This window comes from Parasteatoda tepidariorum, chromosome 1 (assembly GCF_982258835.1).
Source record: "Parasteatoda tepidariorum strain Cologne lab strain chromosome 1, Ptep-v5.0, whole genome shotgun sequence".
Lineage (NCBI taxonomy): Eukaryota > Metazoa > Arthropoda > Arachnida > Araneae > Theridiidae > Parasteatoda > Parasteatoda tepidariorum.
Window position 1 is genome coordinate 52,035,023 of NC_141755.1, and position 14,831 is coordinate 52,049,853.

Below are 14,831 nucleotides of genomic sequence, written 5' to 3' on the forward strand. Positions count from 1 at the left end.
GTCTTTAAATCGTGAATAAATAGTTCCTTATAACTTAATACATTTGTGAAATAAAAGATTACTATTAATGATATTGTGTTATTATTTAAAAAATAATCTTACATTTTATCTCTACATACGAAGATAATATTATTTATCATCTATTATATATTATGAGTTAAAACCTAATTTTAGCATAATAGACGAATGAATGTAAAACATATGGATATATTTAATGTGATATACCGCGCTTTGAAAATTATACCCGATTTATCTGATTTAAATTAAAGAACTAAAAAATAGTGTTAAAAACCTAGTTGTGTTTTTCTAGGTAGCAGACCCGTTTCCTTCTTCTCAAGTTGCAAGCACCCAGTTTCGTAAATTCTGGGATGGGAAGTGATTATGGGAATTTTGAAAACATTAAATTTGAAAATTATGCATATTTTTCTTCCAGCAAATTTAGGAACTAGAAGCCAAATAATGTAAAATTATGTAATGTATGTTTGAACAAATTTCAATTCTCTCATTCAAAAATCTATGAATTAGTCTGTTATTTTATTAATAGTTGATACTAGCCTCCAGTAAGTAAACGCCTTATGTAAATCAAAATGGTAAATATCTTAATATAATATTTATTCAATAGCTAATAGCATAGAAAACATCCTCGTTATTCAGAAATTCATCGAAGCTCATTCCTTATCAACTCCAAAACATTTTCTAGCAACGATGAAAAATTGCTTAATTTCAAACACCAAATTCACTTAGTTGATATTGGATTTTATTTTATGGGCAATAGATTTGTTTTAAAGTCAATTAACACTCTAATAATTTAAATCTGGCAAAAATATACTGAGATTAACTCATAATTGACATTAAATTATGTTTAACAAATGCAATGTCAAGTATACAATAGCAAGTCAACTAACAAGCAAACAGAACAGGCCAAGTGCTTCCAAGAAGCCAACCAGCAGATTACAGAGGTCAATTTAAAACATGCATATATAGTAACTGCCAAGAATGTAATAGATAGAAAGAATTTAGCGAATAGTTAAGTTTGGTTTCCAGCTTACTGTACCTAAGATGTTGAAAATATCTTTAATCGACCGAAATAACCGAATTCCTAAACTTAGTAACCAAAAATTCAAAATCCAAAATTGAATATCTAGTTATATATTAGCATGTCAACTAACAAGCAAACAGAACAGGCCAAGTGCTTACAAGAAGCCAACCAGCAGATTTCAGAGGTCAATATAAAACATGCATTTATAGTAACTGCCTAGAGTATAATAGTAGATGGAAAGAGTTTAGCTAATAGTTAAGTTTGGTTTCCAGCTTACCACACTTAAGATGTTGAAAATATATTTAATCGACAAAAAAAAAAAAAAAAAAAAAAAAAAAAAAAAAAAAAAAAAAACGAATTCCTAAACTTAGTAACCAAAACTTCAAGATCATCATCGATTTGTCAAAATGAGTCAGCTCATTTTAATCATCCCATTCGTACATGAGAATTCCGATAATATTAGTCTAATTTTATTAGCAAATTCTATTGGCAACATCTTTCTGCTACGTCCTTAATGTAAAAGCCTTTTAGAAAATTGCCTTAGATATCAATATCATCCCATCACCGCTCTACCTAAAGGAATGAATTTTACAAATTACATTTTAAGACTCATAATCAGATTAGGAAGAAACCATTACATTTGGGGGGTTCTCCTGTATTACGATAATAGACATCTCATTACCTCGGAAGAGGTCTTCCCGGTAACAAACCCCTTCCATAGCCCTGTCGGTCTACACAAAAGCCTCTCTTGTCTATGGCAATTTCCACACAAGAGGGTGGATGTATTGAATCCATCCCCGCAATACAATGGGGATATAGTAAACCCCCCCTTTTAAAGGGGGTGATGTAGAATTGTATATGACTAATCGTTGATGAGTGAGTGAATTGATGTAAATGTTGCCAATTCATCGATCAATAGGATGGGAGGAAGGACTAAAAGAAAATCATAGGTTTGTTTAAGGATATGTCTAATTGAAACACTATCAATGCGACAATTTGCTGTTCCGATTGTATTGCTTACCTAGTTTAAACGGTGTTTAAATTGTAAATATAAGCATTGCAATTTGAAAATGCATCTAGTTATTAACTTACTTACAAAAGGAATAGTATAAGTATTTATAATAATAACTATCATCAAATAGTTAGCTAAGGTAAAACTATTTCTCGTTAGAAGTTTTGTGACACATTGACGCACAGTATCGTGAAAATTTTCAGCAGCATACTGCACTCTTTCAAAACTATGGTGTAACAACTCTCCGTATTCTAGTATCGAATCAAGCGTTCATGTTACACTTTAAAGTATGTATTTAAATTTAAACATCAATAAAAGAGAATGCTCATGCCAAACTCACACATATTTAAAATTTTCATGGCATGGTTGTTACCATACAGGGATTTCCAAAGTGGTTTGGAAATCCATATACGATAACGTCCAGCACCGTGCACGAGAAGGTGTAAGTTTGTTGCCGTCTCGCATTGTTGCTAAATTTTCCACAGAAATAGAAGTTTACTCTTACAAAAGTACATTTAAATAGTTAGTTGTGTGTTGTAAAGATAATTATGCTCTCGTAATAATATTTATAACTTTATTAAATAATAATGTCAATTATATTAAATAATTTTAAAATATTTTGCTTCTGTTTCCTTAAGCCTAATTCGAATTCGGTGTTACTGAACTCCAAAAATGATACTTTACACTAAAAGAAGTGCCACGGAACATTTGTGATACTAACTACACCAAAAACTATTTTTGGTCTTTAATTAAATCATTTTTGGTGTAAAGTAGTTGTCACCATTTTTGGTGTTAGGATATACTAAATTTTTTTGGCAGTGAGCAAAATCAAACTATATTATGGCGGAAATAAAACCATTTTGAACTTGACTACTTGATACTATGTTCCAAATTGAACGGAAACATGCACCAATTTAACATTTTATTAAGGTTACAGCAAATTTGCATCAATCAGTCTAATTTTTCCTGTAAGTAACGATTTACTAATCGATTTTTCATTTGAATCAACTGAAAAATTAAAAATAAATAACATAAAATCACTTTTTAAAAAAGTGATCTATATGACATTGTCTGAAACTTTACCTATTGTATGAAAAGATCAGAGAATTCTAAACTGAACTAGATTTATTTCATAATTTTAATGCAATCAAGTAAGTGAAGGGGCTTACAAAGAAAATGAAGAATCCCCGCAATTTCTGGAATCTCAACGTAGAAAGTTTCCCTAAGCTTTTAATTCCTTCGAACCCACACGAATAACATAAATTCCAAACTATGAGATAATATAATGAAAATATTCCATTTTGGCCTGCCATTTACAACTCATTATCACTTTCAGTAAAAATTCGCAAAAGCGAAGTTAATAATGGTTAAATAATTAATATCACAAAGGCATATTGTAATGCAAATCTTGATTCATATAATCATTAGTTCAAAACAATCCATCGTTATATTTGAATTTCAAAGCAACGCCCAACAATTGATTTCACAAACTCAATTATCATACTTACAAATATAGTTAACTTTTGGAAGGGAAAAAAAAGTTACAAATTAGGGATCTTTATAGATTAGATTTATAATTCCAATCTTCACTTAGCTGCTTAATTTAATTAAATCTCACTAACTGCATGAAGGGGGGAAGGTAGAGCAATGTTTGGGAGGGAAGAGTTCATATCGAAAGATTTAATCAAATGGAAGATTATTTCGGACCCATTTAGCAGAGCCCATTACAGTTAAAGAGCCGCATCCTATTCGCTAAGAGGAAAATAAATTTCTCTCTCTCCTTAGAAAGTTGAAAAATAAAGAAATTCTTGAAAATTTAAAGGCACTTCTTATTCAACGTCATAAAATTCGTACTCCTCAGTCAACGGTACGATCTAAAGCAAATGGCGTAAATCTACGGCGCATAATAAAGGAGAGATAATAATAGGGATTCTAGACAACACGAATTCGCAATTAGCATCGGCTTTAATGCGAACCATTTGTCTTTAGTGGTAGTACTGCTGTTGCATAATTTATGAGGCAGAGCTCGCCCCCTCTAGCGTTTAATGTCAGAAACTCAATGAAGGGTTTATGATATCGTTTGGAGGGCGGGAGAATATTTTCCTGAATATTAAAAATTATTATAGCGCGAGAAATAAATTTTATGACTCGAATCGTTAAAATCGTATCTACTCAAACTAATTACCTATTAAAAGCGATAATAACAATAACAATAATAGATTTCTCAGTCTGTGTGAAAAAGCTGGAAGTTTTAAAAATTTCTTACTTCGATTGTTTCCGAAAATGGCGAAATATTACGGATAAATTATATCTAAGTTTTTATTTACTGCTCTTTGCATATTATCGAATGGATTAATGGGCTTCCAAAAGTTGTTTTATTATACGGGTGGCCATTCAAAATTAATTATTTGGAAAAAGGATTTTGTTGTTTCGCAGTTTTATGATGCTGGAATTTTTAAAAGGAAATAAGTGCTTTTTTGTTACAGAGTACTGAATATTATTGTATTGTTGAATAAAAGAAAAGTTTCACAAGAAGTCGATACACTTCAAATCTCGGAGAATGATCATTGTTTGTTTTATATTAAAACTTTAACAGTAGCAATGCTAACTGAAAGTTTTTAAATTATTAGTATAGCTTAAAAATTTAAACTAAGATGGATTATTTTAAGAAAAACGCTATGCAGACTAAAAAGAAGAAAATAGTTCTAATTACGGTACATCCAATGCAAAAAAAAAAAAAAAAAAAAAAAAAAAAAAAATGGCGTATCATTCTTGAAAAAGTCAAGAAAATTTTCGGCGTTAATAGAAGTTTATTGCGAAAGGGTTTAACACAATAAAAATTTCCGAATCAAATTACGGTAACAAGTACCGTCACTCAGGGTATCGGTATTTTTTACTTCGAAATCCAATATTGTACCGTAATTTTTACAATAATAATTACCGTAAAATCACTGTATCTCTCCAATTAAATAAACATTACTGTAAAAATTACAGTACAATATTTTACGGTAAAAATGGATTTTGGGGTTGATGTAATGATGGTACTTAATACCTTACTTTGATCAGGAGGTTTTTGCAGTGTATGTATGCTTTTCGTATTCCATTTTGGGAGAGATGGAAAAAAAAAAAAGAAATTAAAACTTAAAAAAAGGTAGTTTTCAAAATTTTTATTTTATTATTTTACTTGTTTAGTTTTGTGTTTGTTATTTTATTTATGATGTAAAAATTTTGATAGTGGTAAAATCGTGATAATTTTGCTTAAAACATTTAAGAAGTTGCTCACTTGAATACAACTACGGAAAAATCAAATACAGAGTTCTTGTTGGAATTTGAGCACTCTAGCTATCTAGCAGAAGTGAGTTATTAAATATGTAGTAAAAATTTTTGTTTGTAAATAATAAGGATATGCAAAAAAAAAGTTCTTAAGTAAGAATTGAAAATATTGATATTAATTAAATACGAAAAAGATATTTCTTATTAAAAAAGAACAAATAAAAAAAAATATTTTTCATAGGTTATATTTTGTCGAAAAGAATTCCTACTAACGGTATTCTCTAGTGAGCAACTTGTTGCGTTCGTAAACGATGTCAAATAACATATATACCTCTCACAAACTTGATCGCCACCCATTCATACGATTTTCTTCTTTACGTCCGTTTCATTTTTTTCTTCTTTTCTCTAACCCTCAGGGTGTCTTTACTTTCATCCATTTAATAGGTGAACAACTTGCATTCGCGTGTCAAAATTCATCCGCGGGGAAAAAATAGACCATATGAACGAAAAAAAAAAGAAAGCTATCGATTTTTTCTCGTTTTCTTTTTTTTGTATCCGTGTAAGTAGCGGAGAATATTCACACAATCGGAAGAAAAAAAGTATTCCGGAAAGGATTCTGGAAATTGTACATAAAATTTTTCATGAAGCAGAAAAGAAGTAAATAAAATTAACCAAGTGAAAAATTGAAATGACTTACTTGGTCGACAGACATGAAGCCACACTGATCTCTTAATACTTGCTTCTTTATTAGTCTACGATAAACTCAAATAAAAATGGAGGTACAATAAAATCTGAAAGAAATAAATGAAATTAGTTTTATTTTGTTATTAGATTTTCATATTTATGCTTTATAATGATAATAAATAGTTACTTATGCAAATGAAATCATTTTATTAATGTATATGAATTAATGAATGGCATGAAGCCAGAGTTCCAAAAAAAAAGTAAGTAACAAATCTATGTATCTGATTGTAATTCCATAAACAATTATTTTAGTAATAATGCTTTAAAATAATAATTTATAATAAATAATTTATTTAATAGATAGGAATATAACAAATAAAATGCATTAAAAGTAGATCAGGGTGATACATCGTGAAATATCGATATTATTTAAACACTATAATAATGATATATTAAATAAAAATTCTTATGATATATCGTTGAAACCTTGCCTTGCAATAAGTATTGAAAATGTGATGATAATGTTGCAATCATCATTGACAATAGTAAATATTGTATCGCAAGCATTATCTATAACATTAATTATTGAATACGATAACATTACTAAATTTTAGTTGGGAAAAGAAAATAATGGTCAATGTAAATGACCATTATTTTATTAGTAAATTATTAGTCAGTAAATTTGCAGTTTATGTAAGTATAAAGCAAATCAACTAACATGAATTATCGATATTACATGATAATATATCGTGATATGAAAAATCCGATATCTCTCCGAAGCAAAAGAAAACAATGAGCAATGGCATAAAACAAAACAAAAGCGGTATCGAAATATATCGAATCACTAATGACGAAGTCAGGATGAAAATCATAATAATTAATATGATTGTCCGATGAAACTTGTAGATTGTTCTAATGTTCACCTTTATACTCCCCCTTGTTTCCTCAGGCCATCAAACAGGTTTTGATGTTTCATTTTAAAATATTATTTCGCTACCCCTAATAAGTATACTTTTTCGACAGTATAAATTTAGGGTGGATGTTTACTAGAAAACCCTATATCTATGAATTTATATAATTTTAAATACATGATTATATATATATATATATATATATATATATATATATATATATATATATATATATATATATATATATATATCTGAATTTTACTGTTTTAAAGCGCATTTTCTAACTAAATTTAAAGTAATAAAATTTTAATTTTATATCACTTTACTTATTTCTTATTTCAGAAACAACATCAGTTTCAATCATGTACATTAGACGCAAATTAAATTTATATTAAATTATAAATGTTTTAAATTTAAATTAGAAAATTTTATTTTTAATTAAAATAATAAAATTTTATTATTATAGCACTTTTCTTTAGCTTCCATATCAACATTAATTTCAATAATGAAATTAAAACTGTAACTCTTAAAAGCGTCTTAATTTGAAAAATTTTACAAAAATGAAATTTTTCATTTTAAGATTTATTCAGAAAGAAGACGGAATAGCATTTAAAGGAATAAATGCAACTAGCTAAATTTAATTATGAGTTTTATGAATTGGGGAAAAAATATAAAATGAGAATCTTTTTAAACATGATTTTTAATGACGTGTCTCTATCTTCTCTATTACTCAAAACTGAATTCAGTAAAATAATTTTTCGAAATAAATTAAAAAGATAGCTTTATTTTAATTAAATAAAATTTTTTAAACATGATGTAACTTGCTATAATTTGAAACTCGACTCCATTAATTTAATCGGAAATATAATTTTCTTCATTAATTCTTTCTACATTAGTTATCGAAAAACGATAGATGTTAAGCTTATAAGTCATTTCAAACGAATCGATTTTCCATAAAATGCTATCGATTTTCGCTTCTCGAAAATAATCTAATCAAAGGTAAATAAAAGTATGTAAGAGACAGTTTAAGTCTCTATTGATACCCTATTATTTTAGAAGAAAAGTAAAAGCGGTATCTCATTAAAAAAGTAGTTTGCTTTGAAAATTGCTTTTACCTTCTTATATATTTAAATATATTAAGTTCCGTCAAAAACTTAATCAATATTGAATTGTAATTGCAAGCAAGAATAACGTTTTTAAGTCGAATTAAATAGAATAAACTTCGGTATAAAATAATTCCAAGCATTGACGCAGTCAGGAGGGATTATTTTAACAATTTAATTTCTTTAATTACTCACGATTTATGAATTCTTATGACGATTTATGAATTCTTATGGTGTTACAAAACAACGTGTGAATGAGAAATATATTACTAAACATGACAGTGTTAATTCTTGGGATGAGGCAGGTGTAAGGTTGATACTTGGATGTGAGGAAAGATATAAAGGGGATTCTTTATTATAAAACAGAACACGTAGGGTTACAAAATAATGTATCGAAATACATAAAATATCAGAGTGTTAATTCTTGAGCATGAGACAGGTATAAGGTTGATTCTTGGATATGAGGAAAGATATAAAGGGGATTCTTTATTATAGAACAGAACTCTTATAGGGTTATAAAATAATATATCGAAGTACATAAAATATCAGAGTGTTGATTCTTGAGCATGAGACAGGTGTAAGACTGATTCTTGGATATGAGGAAAGATATAAAGGGGATTCTTTATTATAGAACAGAACTCTTATAAGGTTACAGAATAATGTACCGAAATACATAAAATATCAGGGTGTTGATTCTTGAGCATGAGACAGGTGTAAGACTGATTCTTCGATATGAGGAAAGATATAAAGGGGATTCTTTATTATAGAACAGAACTCTTATAGGGTTACAGAATAATACATCGAAATACACAATTAAATATCATAATGTTGATTATTGAGTATGAGATAGATGTAAGACTGATTTTTGGAGTTGAGGAAATATATAAGGATCATTCTTATCTTATAGGGTTGGAAAACAACGAATTATTGGGAAATGTATTAGTAAATGTTGCTGCGTTGGTTCTTGGGGATGAGATAGGTATAATTATTATTTGGTATGCGGCAGGTGTGAGACTGATTCTGGATATAAAAAATGATATGAGCGTGAGTCTTTATTATAAAATGTTTTGATACTGGGATATGATGCATGATAAAAAATTGATTCTTGTCACGGGGCAAGATATAAAAGTTATTATTTGTTCTTATAGAATTACATTCTTATATTGCATCACAATGAGTTGATTGAATAACATGTGATTTGGTATCATAGTGTTGACCTTTGGCTAAAAGGCAAAATATAAGATTGATTCTTGGATATGAGGCACGATATGAAGGTGATTCTTTATTCTTATTGCATAGAGTTCTTATAAATTTACAAAACAACGTACGATTGAGAAATATGTTATGATTAAGTATACTTGTTTTGATTCTTGGATATGATGCAGGATGTAAGAGAGATTTTTTATACGAGGCAAGGTATAAAGGTTATGATTGGCTATTATAGAAGTAAACTATCATAGTGTTACAATACAAAGTTATAGTGATAAATTTATGATGAATCAGTCATGTAGACTTTTGGGAATGGATTGCCAGGATATAAGATTGATTCTTGGATAAGTTGGCATCGAATGAATATCCGTTTTGTTTGTGATGGACACATTTCTGTATTTGAAGTTCACTTTTGAAAGTAAGGAAATTGAAATACAGGGTTGATTATGACAAAGTTGATTCTTAGATATGAGGTATTTTAATTATGAAAAAGGCAAATGAATTCTCTAAAACATTAACACAAAATCTTTCGAATTGTCACGAGATCAGAAAGAAATTGCAAATATCACTGTCAAAATGTTACTCTAAAATGGTCGCAGTTGAAACAAAACGTATAATCTAAGATTTGTGAGTCATTTTATATCATCATCAAGCCAAGAATAATGTTATAACAACACATCATTCAAAAATTATTCTAAACTGTAACCATTAACGTTCTTTTTATTCGTTCATTTCTACACTTTAACAATCACTCATCCTTCTGCAAGAGCTTGTTATTGCAAACATAAAATAGAGAAAACTGCTCAATAATTTTTCTCCTGAAAACAAGTCCTAACTTTTAAATTATTGATTTATTTCCATCATCGGAGAGAATTTATCAGCTTCAACAGTTAATGATGCTTACACTAAACCATCTCAATAGTGCCTCCACCCCCCATAAATGACCAATAAAATTCTTATCACCACTCGCTTTCTACTGGGTCTTAAAACATGTAAGTGCCCTCCAAATGCTGTAACCGTTGAGAAAAATAATGATTGTCCATTAAAGTTGGAAAACATCGTGTTACTGCCCTCGGACGAAAATATAGTCACAAAAGATATATGACGTTTTATGGGAAGATAGAGAAAATGATACGTGAAATTGTTTTAGTTTTGTTCATTTTTCTGGGTCATTTTTCCATTTTTATTTGAAGAAAGTGGGGAGGATAATGGAGTTTTCACAGTAATTAGAAGACATTTATGTCTCTGTCTATAAAAGATGATGATGGACTCCTTTTTTTCGAATGTGTTTTGGGGGTACAAGGCGAATCTGGAAATCTCCAAGGCAAAAACGAGTTAATTTTGGTTAACGTTAAATTATCTCAATCAGTTACAATGTTCGCTTATTGTTATTCAAAGTTATGCAGACGTAGCGTATTTTGTGCATAAATTAAGTACACTGTTAGACATTATGATGCGTATTGTATAAAAATGTTGAAATGTATCGTATCGTTCAAATTCGCAGCAACCTTAGTACAGTGTTAAGTTATACCGCATTACCACACTTCTTAAACTTGATTACACGATACTATATGTTCAGTTTGAACGTCATAATCACCCAACCATGACCAAGCACCTAGCCCCACTTTCAGAGCTCGATTTTTTAATGGTTATGTAAGGAATGCCAAGTAATTTTAATCCTGGTCGACGACGTAAGCAGTGCCTGAGCAGGTACCCGCCTCTCTCCAAACTCCCACACCACAACTAAAGAGAGTACTTTCAGCTACGACAGCATGTACTTTGCTGCGTATATGAGCTGGTTGTGGGCAGCTAGGATCGAACTCACAATCCTCGGATCTACAACCAGCGGCGCGAGTAATGTCTCAGCCGACTGCGCAATTTGAACAAAAATATCGTTCAATTTAATATCTTATTAAGGTTGCAGCAAATTTCCACTTATTGTAGTTCAACGTACCGATATTATGGTACAGCATTAAATCGAATTTACTGCGGGTCTACTTTTTGCAAAATTACATAAAATCTTGTTATCGCCACAAATATTGTGAGCATGTAGTGCGTATTAACGAACTTTATTAAATAGTGATGATAAAAATATTTCTAACAAAAACTGAATAAAAAATATTTCTTATAAATAATCTCGTTATATTCTCTATTATCTACAATGCTAAAACCACTAGTACATCGTGAGCTATTTCTCATGTAAATTCGATGTAATTTTAGTACTGTGTTAAATAAAGCCATGCACGACGGAAAAAAAAATCTGGTAAAATTACAATACAGTTTGGTAATGACATTTCTAATAAAAAAAATTCTGGTTTATAAAACCAAAATATTTAACCCATTCATTGGGAAATTTTCCCATTTATATGGTAACTGTTTAATTACTCATTTAATAAAAAAGTAAATTTAATCAAATAAATGGCTTTTATGCTATGCTCTAAGATATCATAATAAATATTATATTTTACCACATTTACCACATTTTTCACGTAGTATAAAACCACATTTAATAGCTAATTTTACAACTATCATTACAGAAGCACTTCGGGAAAAATTATGTTGCTTTCTAGTGTTCCCATAAAGCCAGAAACACGGTAACTTTTACCATATTCTTATAGTTTTTACCATACTTTTTTCTCAGTGTATAACTAGTTTTGCTTACTGATATGATTGAGTGTTAAGAGTTTTGAAGTAAGTAGGAGCAGCAATTCATTTTAAGGTACTAAATCATTTTTTAAAAATTCCGATTCATTTGAATCAAAACGTAAATTGAAACAAACCTTCGTTAATGAATTCTCAAAACAAATGCATTCAACGAATAATGTTCATAAAAGTTGTTAAGTTTTCAATTATAAAATAATTTTAAATGAAGTTTTCATTTCTTTAATTTCTCTCTTATTTTTGGTAAATAAACATAATGTCAAAGCAAATTGTATATTAAACATAAGAAATTTCCATGAGAGCTACTGAAAAACGTGACTGGAAATATAAACGTTAGGAACAAAACCAATTCAACTCGACTTTATTAAATGATGGGGCGTGGGAGTTTTTTCATAAACAGGTGTGTCATCATACGCAGGTGTTGTTGCTATAGGAGAAAAGACGTCACGTCATCGGCAAATGTTTAAAAATAAATTTAGGTGAATGAAACCATAAAAATAAGTTTAAAAATTTATTTTAGCAAGCATTTAGAGTGCAATACTCCATACTTTTTAAATTAATGAAAATTTTTCGCGAAAAATATTTTTATTAGAATTAGAAATAAGTTGAATTGAATAATCTAATAATCGAAAAAGGCTCTGTTTCTTGAGAAAGTTGAGGGGCCACTTTTGGATCAAAAATGTACTAAGTATAAACTTTACTCCAAATGTTAAAAAAGTACAAATATTTTTTCATAAAACGAAAAAAAAAATACATGCAACGCAGATTAAAAATTTAGGAGAATAGAATCAACAAGAATAAGTGTAGAAATCAATTCCAGCAAACATTTCGAACATAATTTTTTAATATTTTTTAAATGGCTTTTCTCGAAAAATATTTTTATTAGAATGAGACAATCTAGAATTAGAACCTGAGCAAGCTGAGAATTCGAACATCTCACGTGAGAAAGAATCTGAACTACTTTATATGGAATAAAAATGTATCAAGTATGCACTGTAAAAAATTCCAGATCAAATTCCAGTAAAAAAGTACCGGAGCTCACGGTGCCGATACATTTTACAGTAAAATCAATTTTTACTATAACACGACACGGAACAGAAAATATGATATAACTTAATTTTTCAGTAATAAGTACGGTAAAAAAGGATTATATGGTAAAATGGATTTTACGGAAGTTGCACCCAAGGCACCGATATTTTATACCGTAATTTATTCCAGAATTTTTTACAAATGGTAAAAAATTTCGGGGCGAATTATTCATGGTGAATTATTCCAACTCAAAAATCCTGAAAATTTCTTGAGCAAAATCATTAATGACGCATTTTAAAAAATAATGTATTTATAAATTTAAATCAGCCGACCGGTCTGTGTAGGGGTTAGGGAACTTCTCTTGCATAAGAAAGGTTCTGGGTTCGAATCCCGGGCAAGGCATGGATGTTCTTTCCTTCTCTGTCCTTACTATGGGAGCAACGTTGGCCCACCTAATATGGTGCCCCTGAAAGAGTGGCCAACAAATCTTCCCTTCAGATGCCTGTATGACGAATGGTCATTCTCCAGGTGGGCATTGGGGAAAAAAAGTAAATAATGAAAATAAATTTAAATCATTCATATTTTCAAAACTTCAACAGAGTGGAATAGTAGAGTTTAGTACAACACTAAAATGTTGCAATATCTTTCATCACTATCATCTGCTTCTCGATTTACCGGCTGATGCCTTGGCCCGATTCAATCATTGTCTGGGTAAACTCAATATCTTTAAGACACAGGGGGGTTGATTTGCTGCGTATGCAATATTGTTTTGTGTGCTTTTTTTCTTTCTTCAAATTCAGGTATAATACTAGAGTGAAAAAATTAATCGGTTCCAATTTGTAAAAGAAGGGGGGCTCAACAGAAGGCATTAAATGTTCCAAACACGCAGGTGAAAAAAGTGTACACGAGCGGCTACAACAGCTGCAAAGCGTAGAGTAACGGCTCTTGAAATTGCAGAGAATACGATACTTTTTATTCCCCACTTCAATTTTTCAATCACCTGCCTTCTTCAACAACTGCTAGACACTCGAAATGTGGTCAAAATAGAATTTTTTTCCTCCACGAAAAGCTAATTTTTTATACGAAAACCTAATATAAATGTTAATTAATTTTGTCTGTTCATGCTTAAGATATTATCTGGAATGGAACTTAGCTTTTAAAATATAAATGAACACTGAGAAAAAAAAGTACCGTCAAATCTACCAGCAAATGGAACAATTTACAGTGTTTCTGTTATTAAAAGAACATCAAAAAACATAATAATTTTTATCGAATTGTTTTGGAATTATCTTGGTAAAATTAACAATAAAATATTTTTTTAATGAGATAAAATTTGTTAATTGCATTGTGATACCCCAGAGCATGGCATAAAAACCATTTTTTGCGTGGTTAAGTTTACTTTTCTGTTTTGTATTTTTTACTTTTGTATTTTTTTTTTACTTTAACCAGAATTTCCGGTACAACGTTACCATTTGAATGGAAAAAATTTCCAAAAGAATAGTTTAAATACCGTATGTTTTGGTATTATTAACCCGAATTATGTTGGTTTTTTTTGCCAAAAATGTCACAACCATAGAGTACGGTAATTTTACCACAAATCTTTTCTCCGTGAATGGTTTAATTTTGTTAGGAAATACCTAACAGTGAAACTTTCTTTTTATTTTTCTTGGTGCCCTTTTAGAGTATTTTTATTTCAAATTTATTTCTTGTTACTATTCTTTAAAGAATATTCTTTATATTTGTAATTTTTTTTAATTTCATTAGATACTCTTTGCTTCCTTGAAAGGAATACGAATGGCTTCAAATAAAGGATGCGAATTCAACTTAGAGGGATTCAACTATCCAAAGCCGAATAAAATCACCATTTTCACTGCACTTTTCCTGCTCGTGTTTTTTGTGGTTGCGGTCGT

General features: G+C 29.6%; 1 protein-coding gene across 3 annotated transcripts in view; it reads right to left on the bottom strand.

The window, feature by feature from the left end:
- LOC107452080 (thymocyte selection-associated high mobility group box protein TOX) overlaps positions 1-14,831 on the bottom strand; it is a 215,809-nt gene that overhangs the window by 52,211 nt on the left and 148,767 nt on the right. For 2 of the 3 annotated variants that reach the window (XM_087163794.1, XM_087163798.1), the window contains one exon: positions 6,022-6,115. In XM_087163794.1, the coding sequence (XP_087019920.1) occupies positions 6,022-6,036 (15 nt within the window). In that variant the 5' untranslated portion in view covers positions 6,037-6,115. Of the gene's footprint in view, positions 1-6,021; positions 6,118-14,831 lie in introns of all 3 variants that reach the window. The other variant, XM_087163796.1, reaches the window with a different exon arrangement.